General features: G+C 46.4%; 1 protein-coding gene across 1 annotated transcript in view; it reads right to left on the minus strand.

Moving 5' to 3' along the window:
• Positions 1-21,912, minus strand: part of RCBTB1 (RCC1 and BTB domain containing protein 1) — a 51,570-nt gene that overhangs the window by 16,902 nt on the left and 12,756 nt on the right. Inside the window, exons 3-5 of the mRNA XM_077298092.1 lie at positions 7,842-7,992; positions 5,849-6,015; positions 3,935-4,093 (exon numbers count right to left, since the gene is read on the minus strand). Coding sequence (XP_077154207.1) covers positions 3,935-4,093; positions 5,849-6,015; positions 7,842-7,992 — 477 coding nt within the window. The remainder of the gene's footprint in view (positions 1-3,934; positions 4,094-5,848; positions 6,016-7,841; positions 7,993-21,912) is intronic.

The raw sequence follows: 21,912 nt of genomic DNA on the forward strand, positions 1-21,912 counted from the left end.
GCCAAAACACCCAAAATGCTAAATTTCATGTACAGCCTCTGACAAGGACTTTCACACCAGCCTCATTTGGTCTAAGATGTATTTAACCCCTTTCTGCCAGCTGACGGAATAGTTTGTCAGCTGGCAGATCCCCCGCTTTGGGGTGGGCTCCGGTGGTGAACCCACCTCAAAGCCACAACATGTCAGCTGTTTTGTACAGCTGACATGTGCGCACAATGAGCGCGAGCGCAATCGCGATCTGCCCATTAACTAGTTAAATGCCACCGTCAAGTGCTGACAGCGGCATTTAACTAGCGCTCCCGGCCGTGTGGCTGGAAGTGCTCGCACGGCTGACCCCCGTCACATGATCGGGGGTCAGCAGTGCATCGCCATAACAACCAGAGGTCTCCTTGAGACCTCTATGGTTGTTGATGGCTGATTGCTTTGAGCGCCACCCTGTGGTCGGCGTTCAAAGCAATCCTGCATTTCTGCTACATAGAGGTGATCTGTGCTTCACCTCTATGTAGCAGAGCCGATCGAGTTGTGCATGCTTCTAGCCTCCTATGGAGGCTATTGAAGCATGCCAAAATAAAAAAAAAGTGTTTAAAAATATTAAAAAAAATATAAAAGTTCAAATCACCCCCCTTTCGCCCCAATCAAAATAAAATAATAAAAAAAAACCTTACACATATTTGGTATTGCCGCGTTCAGAATCGTCCTATCAATAAAAACAAAGGATTAACTTGATCGCTAAATGGCGTAGCGAGAAAAAAAAATCAAAACGCCAAAATTACGTTTTTTGGTCGCCGCGACATTGCATTAAAATGTAATAATGGGCGATCAAAAAATGTATCTGCACCAAAATGGTATCAATAAAAATGCCAGCTCGGCACGCAAAAAATAAGCCCTCACCCGACCCCAGATCACGAAAATTGGAGACGCTAAGGGTATCGAAAAATCGCGCAATTTTTTTAGCAAAGTTTGGAATTTTCTTTTCACCACTTAGGTAAAAAATAACCTAGACATGTTTGGTGTCTATGAACTTGTAATGACCTGGAAAATCATAATGGCAGGTCAGTTTTAGCATTTGGTGAACCTAGCAAAAAAGCCAAACAAAAAACAAGTGTGAGATTGCACTTTTTTTGCAATTTCATTACACTTGGAATTTGTTTCCCATTTTCTGCTACACGGCATGGTAAGGCTAAGTTCACACTAGCGTTGTGCGCCGCTGCGTCGGCGACGCAACGCACAACGCACGCAAAAACGCGGCAAAACGCACGCAAAAACGCTGCGTTTTGCGACGCATGCGTCGGTTTTTGCCGAAAATCGGACGCAAGAAAAATGCAACTTGCTGCGTTTTCTTGGTCCGACGCTTGCGGCAAAAAAGACGCAAGTGTCGCACAACGCAACACAAAAAAACGCATGCGTCCCCCATGTTAAGTATAGGGGCGCATGACGCATGCGTCGCCGCTGCGTCACCGACGCAAACCCGACGCAAATTAGCTTAACGCTAATGTGAACGTAGCCTAAAACCAGTGGCATCGTTCAAAAGTACATTTCGTCCCGCAAAAAATAAGCCCTCACATGGCCATATTGACGGAATAAAAAGTTATGGCTCTGGGAAGGAGGGGAGCAAAAACTGAAAACGAAAAAAGCTCCGGGGGTGAAGGGGTTAATATTTGCAGTTTATATTGAAGTATTTTGATTGATCCCCCTTCAGTCTGAGAAACACTGGTCCGAAACTGATATAAGTCAATAATTAATGCACATTCCCACATTAAAAATAGCCATATAGGGGAACTCCAATACGGGATAATCCTGAGTTCTCCCACCTCCAAGGTTTGTAAGATCCAAGTTTCTGGAAACAAAATGGAGTAATGACACACAGATTTTTGAACATGAAACTATCATTTGAACAAATTCATGTACTGTGAGATCCCAGGGAGTTTTATAGATCGCGTATATACTCCAGTATAAGCCGACCCCCCTAATTTTGCAACAAAACTGGGAAAACTTAATGACTCGAGTATAAGTCTAGGGTGGAAAATGCAGCAGCAGCTGCTACTGGTAAATGTAAAAAATAAAAATAGGTACCAATAAAAGTAAAATTAATTGAGACATCAGTAGGTTACGTGTTTTTGAATATCCATATTGAATCAGAAGAACCATATAATGCTCCATGCAGTTCATTATGGCCCCATAGATGCTCCATATAACATTGTGCTACATGTAATGCTGCACTAAAAGAAAAAAAAAAAAAAAAAGAAAAAATGACATACTCCCCTCTCATTGCTGCTCCTCAGCGTCCTGTCTCCGCAGTGACTGTTCATGCAGAGGGCGGCGCACACACCAATACGTCATCGCGCCCTCTGACCTGAAAAGTCCGTGCAGAGGACACGGAAGACATGGCGTCGGTGGAACGAGGGCAGGCAAATATGAAATACTCACCTGCTCCCGATGCAGTCCCTGCATGTCCCATGGTCTCTGGGCACGGCAGCTTCTTCCTGTAGTGAGCGGTCACATGGTACCGCTCATTACAGTAATGAATATGCAGCTCCACCCTTATGGGAGTGGAGTCCATATTCATTACTTTAATGAGCAGTACCAGTGACAGCTGAACAGGGGGAAGAAGCTGCCGATGCCGGAGACCGTGGGACATGCATGTGGGACGAGCGCCAGGAGCAGGTGAGTATTTGACAGTAGTTGCTCCCCCTCACCCGCCAACCATGACTCGAGTATAAGCCGAGAGGGGCACTTTCAGCCCATTTTTTGGGCTGAAAATCTCGGCTTATACTCGAGTATATACGGTATCTGCAATTGATGCAAGCCATAACGTATCAGTTCCCATTTCCTAGAATGCGAACATCTAGATATCCATTGATAGGAGTACTATCAACTGAAGGACCCACAGGTGTGATATCCTCCCTACATACCTTTTTGCTCAATTCCAGAATTGCATCCACTCGGCTCACTGTAGAAGATAAATGGTGGCACTTAATCCCCTCTATTGCTGATGACCGGTGGAATGATGCCCTAGAGGCACATACAATGGTGTCGCCAGCTGCAAACAAGCTAATCCAATTGTATACACTTCACCAATCCCATCTGACCGCAAATAAATTGCATAAATTTGGTAGACTGGCAACTGGTGAATGTCACAGATGTGGAGAATCGGGGCAGATTTCTGGCACCTCATTTGGAATTGCAGAACAACCCAACGATATTGGTGTGATGTCATAAATACATTAGAAAGGATAATTGGGATAGTTGAATGTAGTCCAGAGTTGTGTATTCTGGGAGTTGTGGATGAAGAGAGGTGGGTCCATTATGAGAGTATTTCTTCGAGACGCTTTACTTATGGCTAGGAAAGCAATAGCATTGAGGTGGATGGGGCGGGGGAGGGAGAAGTCCCCTTCGATTAATCAATGGAAAAAATTAGTGAATGATATAATTCGATATGAGAACATACCATATAGAAATGGAGGATGTCCCCAGAAGTTCCATAAGATTTGGTACAGGTGGCGTGACTCACCCTTAACACATTTAGCTACTAATGCCATGGTCTCACGATACAACCCCTGATGTATATCCCTTCCTGGGCATGAAAGTGATAATGTGGGCTTTGGGAGGTGTGCTTACTATAAACTGACCTGGAATGAGCTCAAAATCTGATAATGAAGCTGTTGGTTTTTAAAGGTGCAATGACTTGTAGTGTACATTATATTAATGCTATGGCTCTATTTGTTTTATTATTGAAAGTGTGATATCATTTATGTCACTGTGGATGGTGACTGTATGGATTATTCTGACTTTAGATCGCATCGTTATATGTTTATAACCTTCTCCTGGGGAATATTTCAATTAAAAAAAAAAGTTAAAAAAATAGCCATATGGAAAATCCAGACTATAGATTTGGATCAATATCAGAGCGAACTATCGCTATGTTGGGCCTCACCTGTCCATTGTCCGTTATGGCCATAGAGCACGTTGGTCCAGCTGCAACGGCAATGACCACCTTGCTTTGTAGCTGGGCACACACTCTGCGTGGAGTTGGCTGATTTGCTGTGGTGCCAGAACCAATTTGTCCACAGTTATTGTATCCCCAGGCAAACACCTAGGTGGCGAAAAACAAAATTTTACAATAGAAAGATCCTCCTCAAAAAGACTGCACAGTGGGACAGATACTAATCTGCGCCCATAATCTGCCTGGTGCATTTCAAGGCTGTCTAGGGTAAATTTGCACTGTCCAAGGCTGGTTTCACATTTGCGGTCGGGAGGGATGTGTGTGACAGCATACTTTCTCCACTTTTTCCTCCTTGAAGCTCCACCTACTTCTGTATGCATCCTGGGTTGCCCTGCGTACCAATCTTTAACATTGGGTACGCAGGGTCGTGCGTTGTATGCGGATGCATCCGCATGTGGTGATTTGATGTGCAGCAACTGCACAGAAATGCAAAAAATAGTTCTTACCGATAACTATTTCTCTGAGCCCATGACGGCACCACGCAGAGAGGGGATCCACCCACCAAGGACAGGAAACCTACAGATAAAAGGCAGTACCTTTCTCCCGCATCAGTGTACTAGAGTACGATGGGAGACTAAGGAATAGTCTTGATTTTAACATTACTTGAAAAATTAATTGCGATACCGCGTGGCTATTTAGATAATTGGCATAGGGCACTATATTAATGTGCACACCCATAAGTGAAGGGAGGGAATGTACGGGTGCAGTCATGGGCTCCGAGAAATACAGTTATCGGTAAGAACTATATTTTTCTCTGACACCCATGATGGCACCACAGAGAGAATTGAAGAGATTGTACATTTAGGGAGGGACCACCGCTTCCAGAACCCTTTTACCGAAGGTAAGGTCCGAAGAGGAGATAAGGTCCAATCTATAGTGCTTATAGAATCCACAACGTTCGTCCTCTGTAGGTAAGGACTTCTGTAGGTCTCCCATCAAGGACAGGAAACCAACTGATGCGGGAGAGAGGCACTGCCTTTTTATCTGTAGGTTTCCTGTCCTTGGTGGTCGGATCCCCTCTGCATGGTGCAGTCATGGGCATCAGAGAAATTTTGCATTACCGTGCAGTTGCCGCACACGTCAAATCACTGCATGCGGACACATCTGCATACAACGCACGACCCTGCGTACCCAATGTTAAAGATGGGTATGCAGGGCAATACAGGATGCATACAGAAGTAGGTGGAGCTTCAAGGAGGAAAAAGGGAGGAAGTACATTGTCATCCACAGCCCTCCCAACCGCAAATATGAAACCAGCCTAAGTTAGACATTGTTAGTAAATCTTCTAGCACAATTGCATTAAAGCTCAAGTAACAGTCAGCCAGAGAGAAGACAAGAAAAGCTGATTAAAGGAATGGACACTGCATAGTGTTAACAGAAGGTGTCTGAACAGTCGGCACCAAGGTCCTGCTCTGCCCTTATCCATTTCTTGGTTTACTGACTGATGTGAAATACACCTTGGGTACACCTTACAACTTTATCAAAATAATATTACCAAGTTCTCATGCACCATTTATTTACTCGTTACAGGGCATTTGCTCGTTTTGTTTTCATCTTCAGTTCAGCTTGTTAAATGGCCAGTGTGAACGCTCACCTATGCATTGCATCAATTTATTTAAATTATAGAAGATAAATATACAACTCTGCAGCTCTCCATTTGTGACCCTATGCTACCTTGTCTGGCAAACTTGCAAGAATATCCAAACACCACAAGTGAAAGAAACTAACAAGTCTTCAGATCACTAAATCAGTAAGACATTTAAACTGAATGTGTGGATTCTGCTCAGCAAGGTTAGGCAATTTGTTTATAAGTCTTTGAGCCTGGGCTTCTCCATGAAACATTACCTCTCCATTAGATGTTAAAACCATCGAGTGATGGGAGCCACACGCCACTTGCACCACTCTTTTTGGCAGCACATCAACGCAGATCTGAACAGGAATGGTACCCTGGACGGTGTTACCATTCCCAAGCTGGTTGTACCCATTGTGCCCCCAAGCATAAAGCTCCCCATCTAGAAAACAAAACAATAAAAAGGGTAGAATTACTAACAGCTGCACAGACCAGGACAATGAACCTGAAACAAGACAAAGGTAAGATGAGGTTTCATAAATCAAGACACCAGTTTGTGCTGCAAAAAACAGTTAGGAACTGTGACTACTTGGGGGCTCACCTGTGTCGTGAAAATTGAAAGGTGGAACTGGTGTAATTTTGGGGTGTGAATATTGCAGCAATTGTTCAGTTCTATAAATTTTATTAAAAAGGTTTCAATATTCTTGGTGTTGTACTTTTTTGTATATTCATATTAAGGGTAAGTTCACAGGGTGTTTTTTGCTGCTTTATGCTAATTTTCAGCTGCTTTTTACAATATCAGCAAAGCCTATGAGATTTCAGAAATCTCATGCACACACATTGGTTTTTGTTTGGTCAGTATTTTGTGCCTTGCCGTGTTTTGGACAGAGCATGTCACTTCTCGGCTTTTTTCACCCATTGACTTGAATGGGTGTTAAAAAAAAAAAAAAAAAAAAAAAACAGTAAAAATGCAGGGATCATTTGCTGCGTTTTGCTGCTGAAAATCCAAGGACATTAGCATGGACAAAAAAAAAAAAAACCGAACCAAAAAAGCACCTAAACCTGCATTTTTGACGCAGCTTCATACCTGCTAAGAAGATCAGGTTTTGCTGCAGAAAAAAAAAAAAAAGCAACAAAAACACCCTTGTGAACCCTAAATGTTCCAAGATTTTAGCCACAAAACAGGCAGATGTACGATGCATGCAGCTTCCTTAGCTGTGTAGGCTGGGGCAGAGTCAGCTCTTGTTATCAATGCAGGGTGTGTGCTTGAGAGCCGACATACTGCTAGGGGCCTCGATATAGTAGGATAGCAACATACACCCAGAAGGCCAAGCATTTCCATCTCATCTTAAAAGTGAGTTGCACTGTAGCTTTCATAACACTATATTTCACTGCATGCAGTCAACGCAAGGAGTTTGTAGCCCAAAGATGCACATCAATAGGACTTGTGCTTACTATGGCAATACATCTAAAACCTGAAAGTGGACGACTACTTTCTGAAATTCTAAAGTGTGGCCAGGCAAAGAAAGAATCACTCCATACTGCACAAGCCACATCTACCCTCCCACCTCTGCTGTGACCAGTTAAACACTGGATGAGGTGGCTGACACTGGTATAGTTGGCAATCACACACCTGCACATAGGTGGTGACACGCCCCCCCCACATACCTGCACATAGTTGGTGACACCCCCCCACACACACCTGCACATAGTTGGTGACACCCCCCCCCCACACCTGCACATAGTTGGTGACACCCCCCCCACACACACCTGCACATAGTTGGTGACACCCCCCACACACCTGCACAGTTGGTGACACCCCCCCACACACCTGCACATAGTTGGTGACACCCCCCCACACAGTTGGTGACACCCCCACACAGTTGGTGACACCCCCCACACACCTGCACATAGTTGGTGACACCCCCCCCCACCTACCTGCACATAGTTGGTGACACCCCCCCCCCCCCCACCTACCTGCACATAGTTGGTGACACCCCCCCCCACATACCTGCACATAGTTGGTGACACCCCCCCACACACCTGCACAGGGGGGGGGGGGGGGGGGGGGGGGGAGTAACCTGTGATCTTCAGAAGTGGGCTTGGCAGGGGATATGCACATGGTACCCCATGGACAAAGGATCATCAGGATAAGCATCCATCCACAAAACAGCATCCAAGACTATAGTCAAGGTGGGCATATATCTAGTTGGAAATCTGATTGTGTTGGGAGAAAGGCAGGAGAGGTAATACATGACCATTACATACCTTCAGTACAGACCAGTACATGGGGGCCGCTGCCATAGCAAATGCCAGTTATTTTCTTGCCACAAAGGATATCAAGTCTTCTTGGAGTCATTGTGCTTTGATTATCACCAGTTCCCAGACAATTACTGCAATTCTGCCCAAATACAAATACCTGGAAACAAGATTAGAGAGTTCTGCAGTCTGAAAACATGACCTATACATATTACTGTCCACCCATAGACCAAAAATGGGCAAGTACCACCACGGCAACATGGGCAGTATGGGAGTGCACCGAGAAGCACAGATTGCAATGCAGGATAATGATATTTTTATGTAGTGCCAACATATTCCAAAGCACTTTCCAATAAGGTAGAGACATGGACAGAAACAATGCAATACACTGCAACAGTCACAGAAGGAGTGAGGACCCTGCTTACAATCTAGAAGGACAAAGGGGGACACAATGTGCCTTTTATGTACGGTCCAGCTATTGTTTTATAAGATTTTATAGATTTTAAGTATAAGACTGTATTAAGGTTGCAGAATCCCTGTAATTGACAGTGTCTTGTCTACATTTCATGAGCAGTTAGCCACGTTCTATAAAACTGCTCTAAGAGCATAATCCGGGTCTATAAGACTGATGTCAATAAAAAGTTTTAGAGGCAGACATAATGGGAGTAGTTAATACTTTTAGACTTATAACCCCTTAAGGCTGCACTTCCACCCAATTTATATCCTCTTAATATACTGCAATCATATTATATGGTACTTACAATTGTTCATTATGATTTTCTACCCAGTTAATTATTTTGTTTGCTTTAAATACAAACAGTAAGTGTCCTGTCCCTGCAGAAATCATTCCTCTTCTACTCCTGACCTAGCTTCTCTCCCCCCAGGACTTTTGCAGTGACTCATGACAGGGAAAATTGACTTCCTGTTTCTACATAAAGCTTAGGATTCAGCTAGTCAGTTTATAGTCACATGTCAGATGTAATGGTAAAGAGAATTAGCTGCGTAGAAGGGCAAAATGAGCAATTGTAAGTGCACAGTGCCATATACTGGAATAGGATGACTAATATTAAGATACAAACTTTGATGGGAGGAGCAGTGCTTTTTCAATAAGTCAGTAAAAGGAAATGAATCATCAGGTTTAGGCTTCCAAACCGATGGCAACAATATAAAATTGGGACAGATGCGGATAGCACTGGGTTACTTACTGGGATTGCTGTGGTTGTGATAAAACCAGTCTTTACTGTAGCTCTGGTAGCTTTCAAAAGGTAAGCCTTCTTAAGACTTATTTTCAAAAAACATTTTTAAGTTAATGGTCATAAGTCAGGTTAGATGTTTGGGGGAAGGGGGGGGGGGGGGGACGGGGGAGAAAATAGGAAAATAGGTATTAAGCTTACCGGTAATGATGTTTCCAGGAGTCCATCCTGACAGCACCCTGGAGGACGTCCTCCTCCCCTTGCTGGGACAGGAAACACGAGAGTTTAAAAGGTCCGGTCCCACCCCCAATCCTTAGTGTTGTAACAAGAACAGTCTCAAGGGAAATGCAAAAAAATATATTTTAATGGTCAAAAGAACACATTACATCATGTACCAAGAACATATTACATCATATGCTAGGAACATACTACATACATGTCAGGCTTATATTACAAATGCATAACAATATTATCAGGGAGTGAACTACCCATGCTCTCAGGATGGACTCCTGGAAACATCATTAACGGTAAGCTTAATACCCATTTTCCAGGACGTCCCTCCTGACAGCACCCTGGAGAGTACCAAAGCACCTCCTCAGGGTGGGATTACCGCTTGGAGAACTTTTCTCCCGAACGCAGTATGTTGACCGGACAAAACATCAAGTTTATAGTGTCTACAAAAGGTATTCGCACTAGCCCATGTTGCGGCCTTACAAATCTGCTCTAGAGAGGCGCCTGCCCTCTCGGCCCAAGAAGTAGCTATCCCTCGAGTAGAGTGTGCGTGGAGACCATTTGGAGGTGGAATCCCCTCCAACTGGTAGGCCTCTGAGATCAGACGTGATCCAACGAGCGATGGAGGCCTTAGAGGCCTTTTTTCCTCTATTCTTACCACCGAACAAAATAAACAGATTTGGGTCAATGCGCCATGAGTTGGTGGCTGACAGGTAGTCAAGGACCGCCTGTCTGACATCAAGGGAATGCAGAGCTTTTTCTTTAGAATTAGAAGGGTTACTACAGAAGGATGGTAACACGATTTCCTGATTCCTATTTTTGAGCGTTCCCACTGTAAGGATTAAGCTATCATCTCTAATCTGGAGGTACGGGTCTTTTGTGCACAGGGCCTGAATTTCCCCCACCCTCTTAGCCGTGGTAATTGCTACTAAAAATGCTGTTTTACGTGTCAGGGCTGAAATGGACATGTTATCCGCCGAGGCCTAATTATTTTTAGAGGAATCTGAGGACCAGATTAAGGTCCCAAGGAGGCGATAATTGTCTAATGGTGGGGCGCAACCTTTGGGTGGCTCTGATAAATCTAACTATCCAAGGGTGTGTCGCTAGGGGATAGTCTAGAAAGGAGCTAAGTGCCGAGATCTGCACCTTCAAGGTGCTTGGCTTACGCCCTTTATCAAATCCGGCCTGCAGAAAGTCCAGAATTCTGGGTAAGTCGGGAGTGCCTGCCGCAACCTCAGACCTGCCACCCTCCAGACAGAAAGGCCTCCAGATCTTCAAGTAGATCGCCGATGTGACCAGCTTCCTACTGGCCTTGATAGTGGATATGACTTGGTTCGACAGACCTCTTGCCTTCAGGATGTTCCCTTCAGGATCCAGGCTGAGAGATGTAGCTTCTCTGGGTTCGGGTGATACACCGGGCCCTGGTGGATTACATCTGCTCTGTGAGGAAGCTCCACTGGGTTCTCGATTGCCAGGTCCACTAGAAGAGAGAACCAACTCCTTGGCCAGTATGGAACAATCAAAATAACTGGAGCTTGATCTTCTTTGATCTTTCTGAGAACAGCTGGAATTAGTGCCAGAGGAGGGAATGCATATGAGAGGGGCTCCGTCCATTGCTGGCTTAGACCATCTATCCCTTCCTGCAGATCCCAGGGGTTCAGCGAGAAGAATCTTGAGACCTTCGAATTTCTCCTGCTTGCGAAAAGGTCTATACTGGGAGTTCCCCAACAAAGACAACTCCTGGAAGATGTCTTGGTTGAGTTCCCACTCTGTTGCAAACACTCTTCTCCTGCTCAAGTAGTCTGCTATGGTATTCTGGGAGCCTTCTAGATGAATTGCCGAGATGGAAAGTACCGATCTTTCTGCCCAGCGAAATATTCTCCCCGCCAGCTCCTGCAGCGGATGGTGTCTTGGACCTCCTTGGTGTTTCAGAAAGGAAACCGTTGTCACATTGTTGGACAATATCCTGACGTGACAATTCTCCAGAGTGCGACGGCTCCTTCTCAGGGCTTCCCAGACAGCATACAGCTCTTTGAAGTTGGATGAGTTGTGAACGACGTCTGGAGGCCATCTCCCTTGTAGGATCCTGCCTTTTAAATGAGCTCCCCAGCCCCAGGCGCTGGCGTCTGTAGTAACTACCACGTAGGGATCGGTAGACCATAGCACTCCGATTCTTAGTTTCTCTGGGTCTGTCCACCAAAGAGGAGATCTTCGTACTGGATCCTGGTAGACAAAGTACTGTCCAGAGAAGACTGATGACGGTCCCACTTGGAGAGAATTAAACTCTGCAGAGGTCTTGAATGGAACTGTGCCCATCTTACACACGGTATGCAAGCCGTCATCAGGCCTAGCACTCTCATGGCCATCCTTGAGACTCTGCGTTCTAATAGGAGTCTGATCTGAATCTGTATTGCCTCCAGCTTGGACTCGGGTAGTAGGGATATTCTGTTTGCAGAGTCCAGACATACCCCCAGGAAGATCTTTCTGTGCTCCGGAATCAGGTCGGATTTCTGCCAGTTTATGATCCATCCCAATTGTTCCATCACAGATATAGTTCGGTTCCTGTGATCCGACAGGATTTCTGGTGTTCTTGCTACCAAGAGAAAGTAGTCGAGATATGGGACTATTATGATCCCTTGGTTTCTCAGGAAAGCCACGATCTCTGACACCAACTTTGTAAAAACACGAGGTGCTGAGGCAAGTCTGAACGGAAGGCACTGAAACTGGTAGTGACAGGTCCCGGACGGCAGAACTACCGCAAACCTCAGAAGCCTGAGATAGACAGTGGACGGGGACCTGATAATAGGCACTCTTCAGGTCTAGAGTGCACATCACAGAGTCTTGATCTATGAGGAGGATAGCCGATCGTATTGACTCCATACGAAACCTCTTGTACCTGACCCAGGCATTCAGAGGTTTCAGATTTACAATTGTGTGAGAATCGCCGGATGGTTTCGTTATGGAAAAAAGGGAAGAGTAGTGTCCCTGGCCTACTTCTAGTGGTGGCACTGGTACTATGACTTCTGAGGAAAGCATATCCATTAAGTCTATTAACATGGGAGAGTCTCGCATAACCACCGTAGGTACGATGTACCTGTGGTGGAGGGGAGTAGAGCTCGATACTGTAGCCTTCTGACAGTCCGAAGGACCCACTGATTTTGAGTGATTCTGTCCCAGTTTCTCGCAAAATGGCGAAGCCTTCCCCCTATAAGAGTGGCGTCATTGCGACTTAGATTTAGAGGGGCTGAAGAAGAAACTTCTGTTCTTATTACCCCGGCCACGGGAACCCCTATTAAAACCTCTATTGGACCTTCCCCCTCTGAAGTCGGACTGTCTTCTGAAGGGAAACCCTCTCCGAAAGGACAGACCTTTTAGGCTTGTCCTCTGGAAACCCTTTTTTCTTGTCAGAAGCCGACTCTAAGATAGTATCTAGGGAAGGACCGAATACCCTTGCCCCTGAAAAGGGAATTGAACACAATTTTGTCTTGGAAGCATTATCGCCAGACCAAGACCTTAGCCAGACCGCTCTCCTAGCCGCATTGGATAATGACCCATTTCTGGCTGAAAATCTGACCGATTCAGCCGTCATATCAGATAGAAAAGCTGTGGCAGATCTCATTATGGGGAGAGAATTTAGGATTTCGGACCTCGGGGTCTTATTAGAGAGATGCTCCTCCAATTGACCCATCCAGAGGTGCATAGACCGGGCTACCGAGGTAGCTGCAATGTTGGTCTTAGAGCCGCGGAAGATTCCCAGGCTCTCTTTAGCAGCATGTCCGCTTTCCGATCCATAGGATCGCGCAAGTTTGATGAATCCTCGAATGGTATAGCTGTCTTTTTGGCAACCTTTGCCACCGGGACATCCACCTTGGGTATCTCATCCCATAGTTTTACATCCTCCGGCTCAAAAGGTAGACGCGCCTTAAAGTCTTTAGACAATATCAGCCGACGTTCTGCCTCCTTCCACTCTTCGAGTACCATGGCTTTAATATGCTCACTAACTGGGAAAACAGTTTGCCGACGTGACATAAGTCCCTCAAACATCAGGTCCTGCCTGGATTGTGGCTTAGATGTCTCTTCTATCTGCATAGTGCATCGCACCGCCTGCACCAGATCATTCGTATCCTCCGCCTGGAAGAGATTTCCTTTGGTGGTCCTGGCTTCCAGAAGGAAGCTCACCCTCTTCTTCTGAGATAAGGTCTTCAGAGTCAGACCTGTCTTCAGAAGTAAATTCCAGCTCCTTTGTGTCTCGCTCCCATCTGGCCCTTTTGCGACTGGGAATGGGGCTGGACTTTTCCACCATGCTAGCCAGAGAAGCTTGGACCTCTTCTCGTATTAGGGACCTCATTTCGGACAATAAAGCGGGCTGCTCATCTCTCAACCTTGGATGTGCAATCTGCACATAAGGTTTTCCCATGAGTGTCCGGGAGCTTCACGATACATATAGGGCATCTACTGGATTTTCCAGAGGCCTTGCCGGACTTCTTAGCTTGACCAGGGGGGACAGCGGGGGTTCCCTTATCCTTAAATGACATAAGGTAGGGAAAGTAATGGGGCAGCTGCTTGGTGATTGCCGATAGGGGAGTATGCGCTATGCGCACTTACCCCCTCAGGTGGCATGCCTTCCATGACTCCCGGAGTAGCAGGTCCCCGCAGCTCACAGCGCCTGACAGAAGCGCTTCAGCCGCTGTGCGATCCACACTGGCGCGCACACACTCCCCCGTACATACAGCGTTACCGAAAGTGACGGTAACGGATGCCGCGAAACCGGAAGTGACGCGGTCCCTGGGAACTTCCGCCGGAAGACTCCGCGCCCGGCACCATGCCGTCTGGATGCCGCTGCAGACCTCAGGAACCGCGTCCGCAGCAGAGAGCCTCCCACCGGGAGGAGCGGCTGCTGGTCTTTGGAGCAGAGGGACCCCCCTCTGGAGGGTTTCTGCCCTGAGCCTCTTGACAGGGGGAAGGGTATTGGCAAGCCGCACGATCCCCCTGAGCTCCGGTAAGCTGCACAGCTTTTCTCGTGCGTCCCTTGCAGGGACAGGAAAAACACTAAGGATTGGGGGTGGGACCAGACCTTTTAAACTCTCGTGTGTTTCCTGTCCCAGCAAGGGGAGGAGGACGTCCTCCAGGGTGCTGTCAGGAGGGACGTCCTGGAAATTATGTTACAGACCTTGTTAAAAAGCTCACTGAAGGTTTTAACAATGTATTACTCTAGTCCATTTTAGTCTGCCACGTACTGAGATACATAGAAGAGAAGACAAACTGTTTAAGAGTCATACTGAAACTATTGCAAAAAATATAAAAGGGAATCTAGAATACCCACCAAGAAGGTAAACATGGATTTTTAACAAAAGAAAAAAAAAAAAAAAACAATTGGTCTTACTGGTAATTCAGTTTCTAGGAACCTTCCACGACACCAGAATAGGAGGATGTCTCCCACCCTAATGGGGGACAGGAAACAGGTTAAATACCCTCCCCTTCCTGCAACCACCAGTGTTTTTCTGGACACTGTAGCATGTATAATTATCACTCATGTGCAGGAACAATTCAATACGATCATCAATAGGGAGGGAAATTAGTGCCGTCGTGGAAGGTTCCTAGAAACCGAATTACCGGTAAGACCAATTCTATTTTTTCCAGTCACCTTCCACAACAGCAGCATAGGAGTGGTACCAACAATTTAATTTCTTAGGGGGGGGGGGGGGAACAACAGCCTGCAGAACTCTTCTGCCGAATGTTAAATCCCTGGTAAAGTCTAGTCTTTAGTGCCTGGTGAACGTATGGACCGAAGACCAGGTGGCGGCTCCTCATATCTGCTCCGTAGATGCGTCTCCTCTCTGCCCATGCTGTTGACACTGAATAGAGTGCCTTTAATGACGAAGGAGGAGATAGATTCTGAGATTAGTATGCGAGAGAAGGCTTGCTTGATCAAATTGGCGATTGTTTTGCCGCCTTCTTGCCCCTGTTCCTTCCCGAGTTTCGATAAATAAATTCCGATCAATCCTCCAACTCTCGGTCTTCTGAAGTTAATAAAGAACCACCCTTCGGACATCCAGGGTGTGAAAGGAGTCTTCCTTACTGTTAGAAGGATTTGGGGAGAATGAGGGCAGCACTAGGTACTGACCTCTATGAAAATCTGATGTCACTTTAGGCAAGAAAGTAGGGTCTAGACCAGGGGTCAGGAACCTTTTTGGCTAAGAGCCGTAAACGCCACATATTTTGAAATATAATTCCGCGAGAGCCGTACAATATGTTTAAAGGGCCATTGACAGATCAATCGCTCCAATGTTCACTTAGTACAGCAAGGAATGCTCCTCCCTACTGTATAAAGCCACAACTGGACTGAAACAATGGTAATTAGCATTAAAAAAATTAAATAAATAACTTACATTGTGAGCTTGCGATGCATGACATCAGTCCAGCAGTCTGGCTTCTTTTTCCTGCGCATGACTGGAAGCTGGCATTCTTCCCACCTGATGTTGAGAGAATGCCAGCTTTGAGGCATTCGCAGAAGAAAGAAGCTGGAATGTTGGACATGTCACAACGCATTGTCAGTTATGTCAATTATCTATTTTATTATTTTACAGCGAATTATTGTTTAGGTCCAGCGGTGGCTTAGTGCAGCAGAGAGGAACACTCCTTTGTGTACTAAGTGACCGCTGGAGCAATTGTATCTGTCAGTGGCCCTTTTAAAAGTGTTGGTCTTACAGAAAATGAACAAAAAAAGAGAGCAAAGAAGAGACACTGACAGGAACAGTCAAAACTCCTCTTCTGGGACATAAATCTGAGGTCAGAACAATAGGTAAGTATAAAGGGGCTTTATTAGCTAAAAGGAGCAAGTACTTCAGCAGTGAATGTAGCGTGTAGTAATACCCGGGGCAAGAATTCATTTTGGTGCCCCCATAATGTCCAGATTTCATTTGTGCCCCCATACTGTCCAGATTTGTCACTTGTGCCACCATACTGTCCTGATCTGTCACTTGTGCCACCATACTGTCCTGATTTGTCACTTGTGCCACCATAGTATGGTGGCACAAGTGACAAATCAGGACATTATGGTGGCACAAGTGACAAATCTGGACGGTATGGTGGCACAAGTGACAAATCTGGACGGTATGGTGGCACAAGTGGCAAATCTGGACAGTATGGTGGCACAAGTGACAAATCTGGACAGTATGGTGGCACAAGTGACAAATCTGGACAGTATATTGGCACAAGTGACAAATCAGGACAGTATGGCCTATACTGTCCTGATTTGTCACTTGTGCCCCCATCATACTGTCCTGAATCCTGATAATTCTGCCCCATAATGTCCTGTTTGTGCTGCCCCCATTCGCATCCCCCCAGGGCTGGCTGGCTGGCTGCTGCTCCCTCCCCCCCCCCCCCCCATCATGCATGCAGGCGCCAGGCAGCTCCATTACCCGGTCCGCGCGGCCGCGGTATGGAGCACTTACGACCGACCGACGTCACTGTCCGACTCCAAGTATGCTACAGCCGCACAGAACACTGGCGCAACGGACGAAAGAGCACCGCAGCAGCCTGTCACACGCTCAGTGACGTCACCCGCTGCTGGCGCTTCTCTGATGCGGAAGTGCCAGCGGCGGTCAGTGCCTCTCAGCAGACAGGGGTTTTAGGGCAGGGTGCGCAGGCGCGGCAAAGCGTGCACCGCGGCCTGATGGAGCGCGGTGCATGCATCCTTCCCATAGCATAGGTAGGAGCCCTGTCTGCGAGCCAGATACGGACATCAAAAGAGCCATATCTGGCTCGCGAGCCATAGGTTCCCGACCCCTGGTCTAGACGGAGGACTATGCTGTGTTATCGTTAAGTAAGGCTCCTGCATGGACAGTGCCTGTAATTTTCCTATACGTCTAGCAGAGGTAATTGCCACTAAAAAGACAGTTTTGAGGGTAAAAACCTTTAAATAAGTTCCCGGTAAAGGTTCGAATGGATCTTGCGGTAAGCTATTAAGTACCAGATTTAGGTCCCAAGGGGGAGTGCGACTGAACTATGGGATGAATTCTACTGGCCAAGGTCATGAAGCGTTTTATCCAATGATTGTTGGCTAAGTTATGGTCAAAGAACGAACTAAGCTGAAACCTGAACCTTTAGGCTACTAGGCCTAAGACCTATATTGAGACCCTTCTGGAGGAAATCTAAGATTTGAGCAATATTCGGGTGGAATGGGTCTGGGGTGTTTGGAGAACACCAAGATGAAAATTTCTTCCAGACTTTACCATAAATGTTAGTTACAGGTTTCCTGCTTCTCTGGAGAGTTTGAATTACCTCATAGGAAAGGCCTCTTGCTCTTAGTATCTTGGCCTCAGTAGCCAAGCCGCAAGGTTCAACCTGTGTAGGTTTGGATGCAACAGGGGACCCTGGTGAAGGTCGTTCTGTAGTAGAAGTGGACCTTCCTGGGCCATTTCCAACAAAGTGCTGTACCAGCTCCTTCCTGGGCACATGGGGGGCGATCAGGATGGTAGTGACTTGCTCGGATCAGATTTTCTGTAGCGTTTGACAGAATCGGGATTGGAAGGAAGGCATAGGCGAGGTTGAACCCCTACGGGTGAGAGAAAGCATCCATGCCCTGCACTGTCTGCCCTGTTTAGGTAAAAAGGTTTCTAGTTTTGCATTCTGGCTGCTGGCGAATAAATCAAAATCCAGTATCCCCCATTGAGATACTAGGGAGAGGAAGACTTCCTGATCTAGGCACCATTCCCCCGGATGTACATCCTTCCTGCTGTGATAGACAGGAGGTGTCTTTCTGCCCAGGAAAAAATTCTTGCAGTCAGTGACTTTAATTTTGCAAATTTTGTGCCCCCTTGGTGACGGAGGTACGCTACTGTGGTCATGTTGTCGGAAGTATATGCGCACATGGTGACCCTGGACAAGAGTTGATGCTGCTTTCAGGGCCTCTTCCACCGCCTTCAGTTCTCTGAAGTTTGATGAGTTGGCTCTGACATCTGGGAACCATATGCCCTGGAAATGAGATTTCCCCACTATGGCTCCCCATCCCCTCCGACTGGCATCTGATGTAAGAATCTTTAGAGGGAACTGATCCCAGCTGACCCCTTGGAGGTTCTTGTGACAGCCACCATGCCAGGGATATCCTGACATGATTGGGAAGAGGAACTTTCTTGGATAGGGAGTTCTGCTGTCTGTCCCAGGATGAGAGTATATGTGTCTGAAGGGCTCTTGTATGGGCTTGGGCCCATGATACCATCTGGATGCAAGATGTTAGGGACCCCAGAATGGACATGGAGTGCTGCAGAGCGGGAGCCTTCAGGGTTCTGTATTGAGCCATGCTCTGTACCAGATCGAGCTGGCACTCTGGGCAGGAAGGATTTCCTTAATTTGGAATTCAGTAACACCCCTAGGAATTTCTTTTTTGTGGAGGGAAGCAGGTCTGATTTCTCCCGATTCAGAATCCAACCCAAGGATTCCAGGATTTCTAGAGTCCTTGTTACATTGAGTTTAGACAGGAAATAGATGGAGAGACAATGAGCATGTCGTCCAGGTATGGTATAATGCAAATCCCCTGAAGCCAAATGAAAATCACTGCCTCCGTCATGATCTTTGTGAACACACGAGGTGCTGACAAGATTCCGAACAGTAGGGCGTTGAACTGAGTGATCTGATGGCCCTGGGAAATTCCAAACCTTAGGAACTTCCTGAATTTTCGATGGATGGGTCCATGATAATAGGCATCCCTCAAATCTATCGTAGCCATCACCCAGTCTTGACCAATCAGGGGAATCGCTGACTTGATTGACTCCATCTTGAACCTTCTGTATGAAATTACCCGATTTAGGGGTTTCAAGTTAATAATGATTCTGTGCTTCCCTGAAGGTTTTTTTGATTAGAAATAGGCAGGAATTGTGGCCCCTGCCTATCTTGTTGGGGTACTGGGGAAACCACTCCTGCAGGCCAGAAAGAAATGCATCCCGGGGATGGAGATTCTGTAATGGGGGTAATCCTTAGGCGCCAAGGGGGAGGACTCTCGAACTAGTTTTAATCCATCTTGAATGGTACCGAGTACCCACTGGTTTGAGGAGATGGACCCCATTGGTGGATAAAGTTCGAGAGTCGCCCCCCGACACCCCAAGAGTAGTCACTGTTTGTCAGGTGTCTGCTTGACAAGGATATTTCTGCCCTTTCCCCCTTTTTGATAACTCCAGCAGCCAGTTTTACCTTTTCCTTTGAATTCTCTTTGAGAAGTTTGGAAGTTTGGTCCTTTGAGGGACGAAAACTTTTTTTTTTTGTATTTCTCTGTTCAGGCAGTGCCTTCTTTTTGTCTGTGGCCTTCTCTAAAATATTGTCAAGGGCTTGGCCAGACAGAGCAACCCTGAAATGGAATTGCACAGAGTTTTGCTTTAGATGTGATGTTGCCACTCCAGGATTTCAGCCACAGGGCTCCACTAGCAGAATTGGAGAGTACTGCAGATTTGGCTGCCACTCGAACCGATTCTGCAGAAGCATCTGCAAGGAATCCTGTGGCCTTCTGGAGAAGGGGAAGGGAATCAAGAATCACCTTCCTAGAAGTTCCCTGGGTAAGGTGATCCTCCAGCAGAGGAGCCAGCGAAATAAAAGACCTAGCAACACAGGTAGATGCTATGTTTGTTTTAAGGAGGTTAGTGGAAGTATCCCAAGATCTCCTTAGCAGACCTTCAATTTTCCGATCCATTGGGTCCCTGAGCTGAGATAAATCCTCAAATGGGAGGGCTGTCTTTTGTCACTCTAGAGCAGAGGTGTCAAACTGCATTCCTCAAGGGCCGCCAACAGGTCATGTTTTCAGGATTTCCTTAGCATTCCACAAGGTGCTGGAATCATTCTGTGCAGGTGATTAAATTATCATCTGTGCAATACAAGGAAATCCTGAAAACATGACCTGTTGGCGGCCCTCGAGGAATGCAGTTGGACACCTCTGCTCTAGAGACCTATACGCCTACCTTCGGGGTATCCCAAAGAGCTGTCCCCATCTAACGGGAAGCGATTTTTTAATTCAGATGGTACGCTAAGTCCTTTCTCAGGGGACTCCCATTCGTGAAGAATGAGGCTCTGAACATTTTCATGCACGGGAAACGTACGTCCCTCTCTGGCGATCCAGTGCCACGCAGATCTGAGCTCCTCATCCTGATCATGGGCCACAGACTCCATTAGCGGCTTAGTACGCCTAGAGCCCCTTCGTTTTTTCATTTATTGCATTGCTCCACAGTTTATCGTTATAAGGTGACTTCCTTCAACACGCTGTAACCAGCTTAACCAGATAAATTGGAAATTGTTCTGAAGAAGGTCCAGTGGGACCGAAAACGTTTAACTGTTGAAACTGTATCTGGGACGTGCAATAAAGTCAATTAACTTCATCTTACAACCGATTTGAGTGCCAAGTTTATTGTATACATATTTTATTTTTATGTCAGAAGATCGAGCGCTTCGCTTTGGAATGGCAGAAAAATAAAGTGGTAAAACTGGTGTTTTATTTCATTAAAAGAAATTTCTGCATGTGTGTTTATTTAACCCTTTAATTACTATAGGATCTTGTCTTGACACCTCTCCATTATGAAGCCAGCTTAATGTCACCTTACAATAGCAAGGCGACATTAACCCCTCATTAGCCAGCTTGCCACCGCTACAGGGCAAGTGGGAAGAGCCGTGGGAAGAGCCGTGCAAAGCGCCAAAATTTGAGCATCTAACAGATGCACCTTTTCTTGGCAGCTGCAAGCTGAGGTTTTTAGGCTGGGGGGGGGGGGGGGGGGGGGCTAATATCAATGGCCCCTTACCAGCCTGAGAATACCAGCCCCCAGCTGTGAGCTTTAGCAAGGCTGGTTGTCAAAAATGTGGGGGACCCCACGCCTTTTTTTAATTGTTTAGCGTGAGGACCCCTCTATTCTTGAAAACTAGCCTAGCTGAAGCTGACCACTGGGGGTTGCAGCCCCCAGCTGTGAGTTTTGTCTGGCTATCAAAAATAGGGGGGGAACCCACATTTTTTTTTATTATTTATTGTGCAGGAGCAGCAGATGAAAACTCCCATCCGCTGCTCCTGCTGTAACTAGTTAGCGTTAGCAGGTGTCAGATGGGATCAGTAGTCCAATCAGCTGACACCAGTGATCGGAGGTAAAGTTTATACCTCCAATCAAAGCCGAGCGCTCCCCACTGTCTACTGATAGTGTGAACCGCGGCTCCGACCAGCGGGGATGATTTCCCCACCGATCAGAAGCAGTGTTTGCTGCGCTGTCATGCTTATGACAGCGTGTCAGACACCCCATTCAAGTGAATGGGGTTCAGGTCTGCTCTGCTGGGTGACAGGCTGCATGAACAAATCATGCAGCCAGCCTGCCATCTAGCTGTAGCAGAGCCGAGTGATGTCACATTCAGCTGTCCTTGACTTTTCTGCAGCAAATACGCTGCAAGAAAATTCAACCTGCGTATTTGCAGCATTTTTTTTTTTTTCCAACATCCATTCAAGTCAATGGGTAGAAAACGCTGAAAAAAAACACTAGACAACACTTAAAGTAGTGACATGCTCTATGTCCAAAAAACACAGCAAAGCACAAAATACTGATCACACAAAAACCCAACATGTGTGCATGAGATTTCTGAAATCTCATAGGCTTTGCTCGTACTGTAAAAAGCAGCTAAAAATTAGCATAAAAAGCAGC

This window comes from Ranitomeya variabilis, chromosome 3, assembly GCF_051348905.1.
Source record: "Ranitomeya variabilis isolate aRanVar5 chromosome 3, aRanVar5.hap1, whole genome shotgun sequence".
NCBI lineage: Eukaryota > Metazoa > Chordata > Amphibia > Anura > Dendrobatidae > Ranitomeya > Ranitomeya variabilis.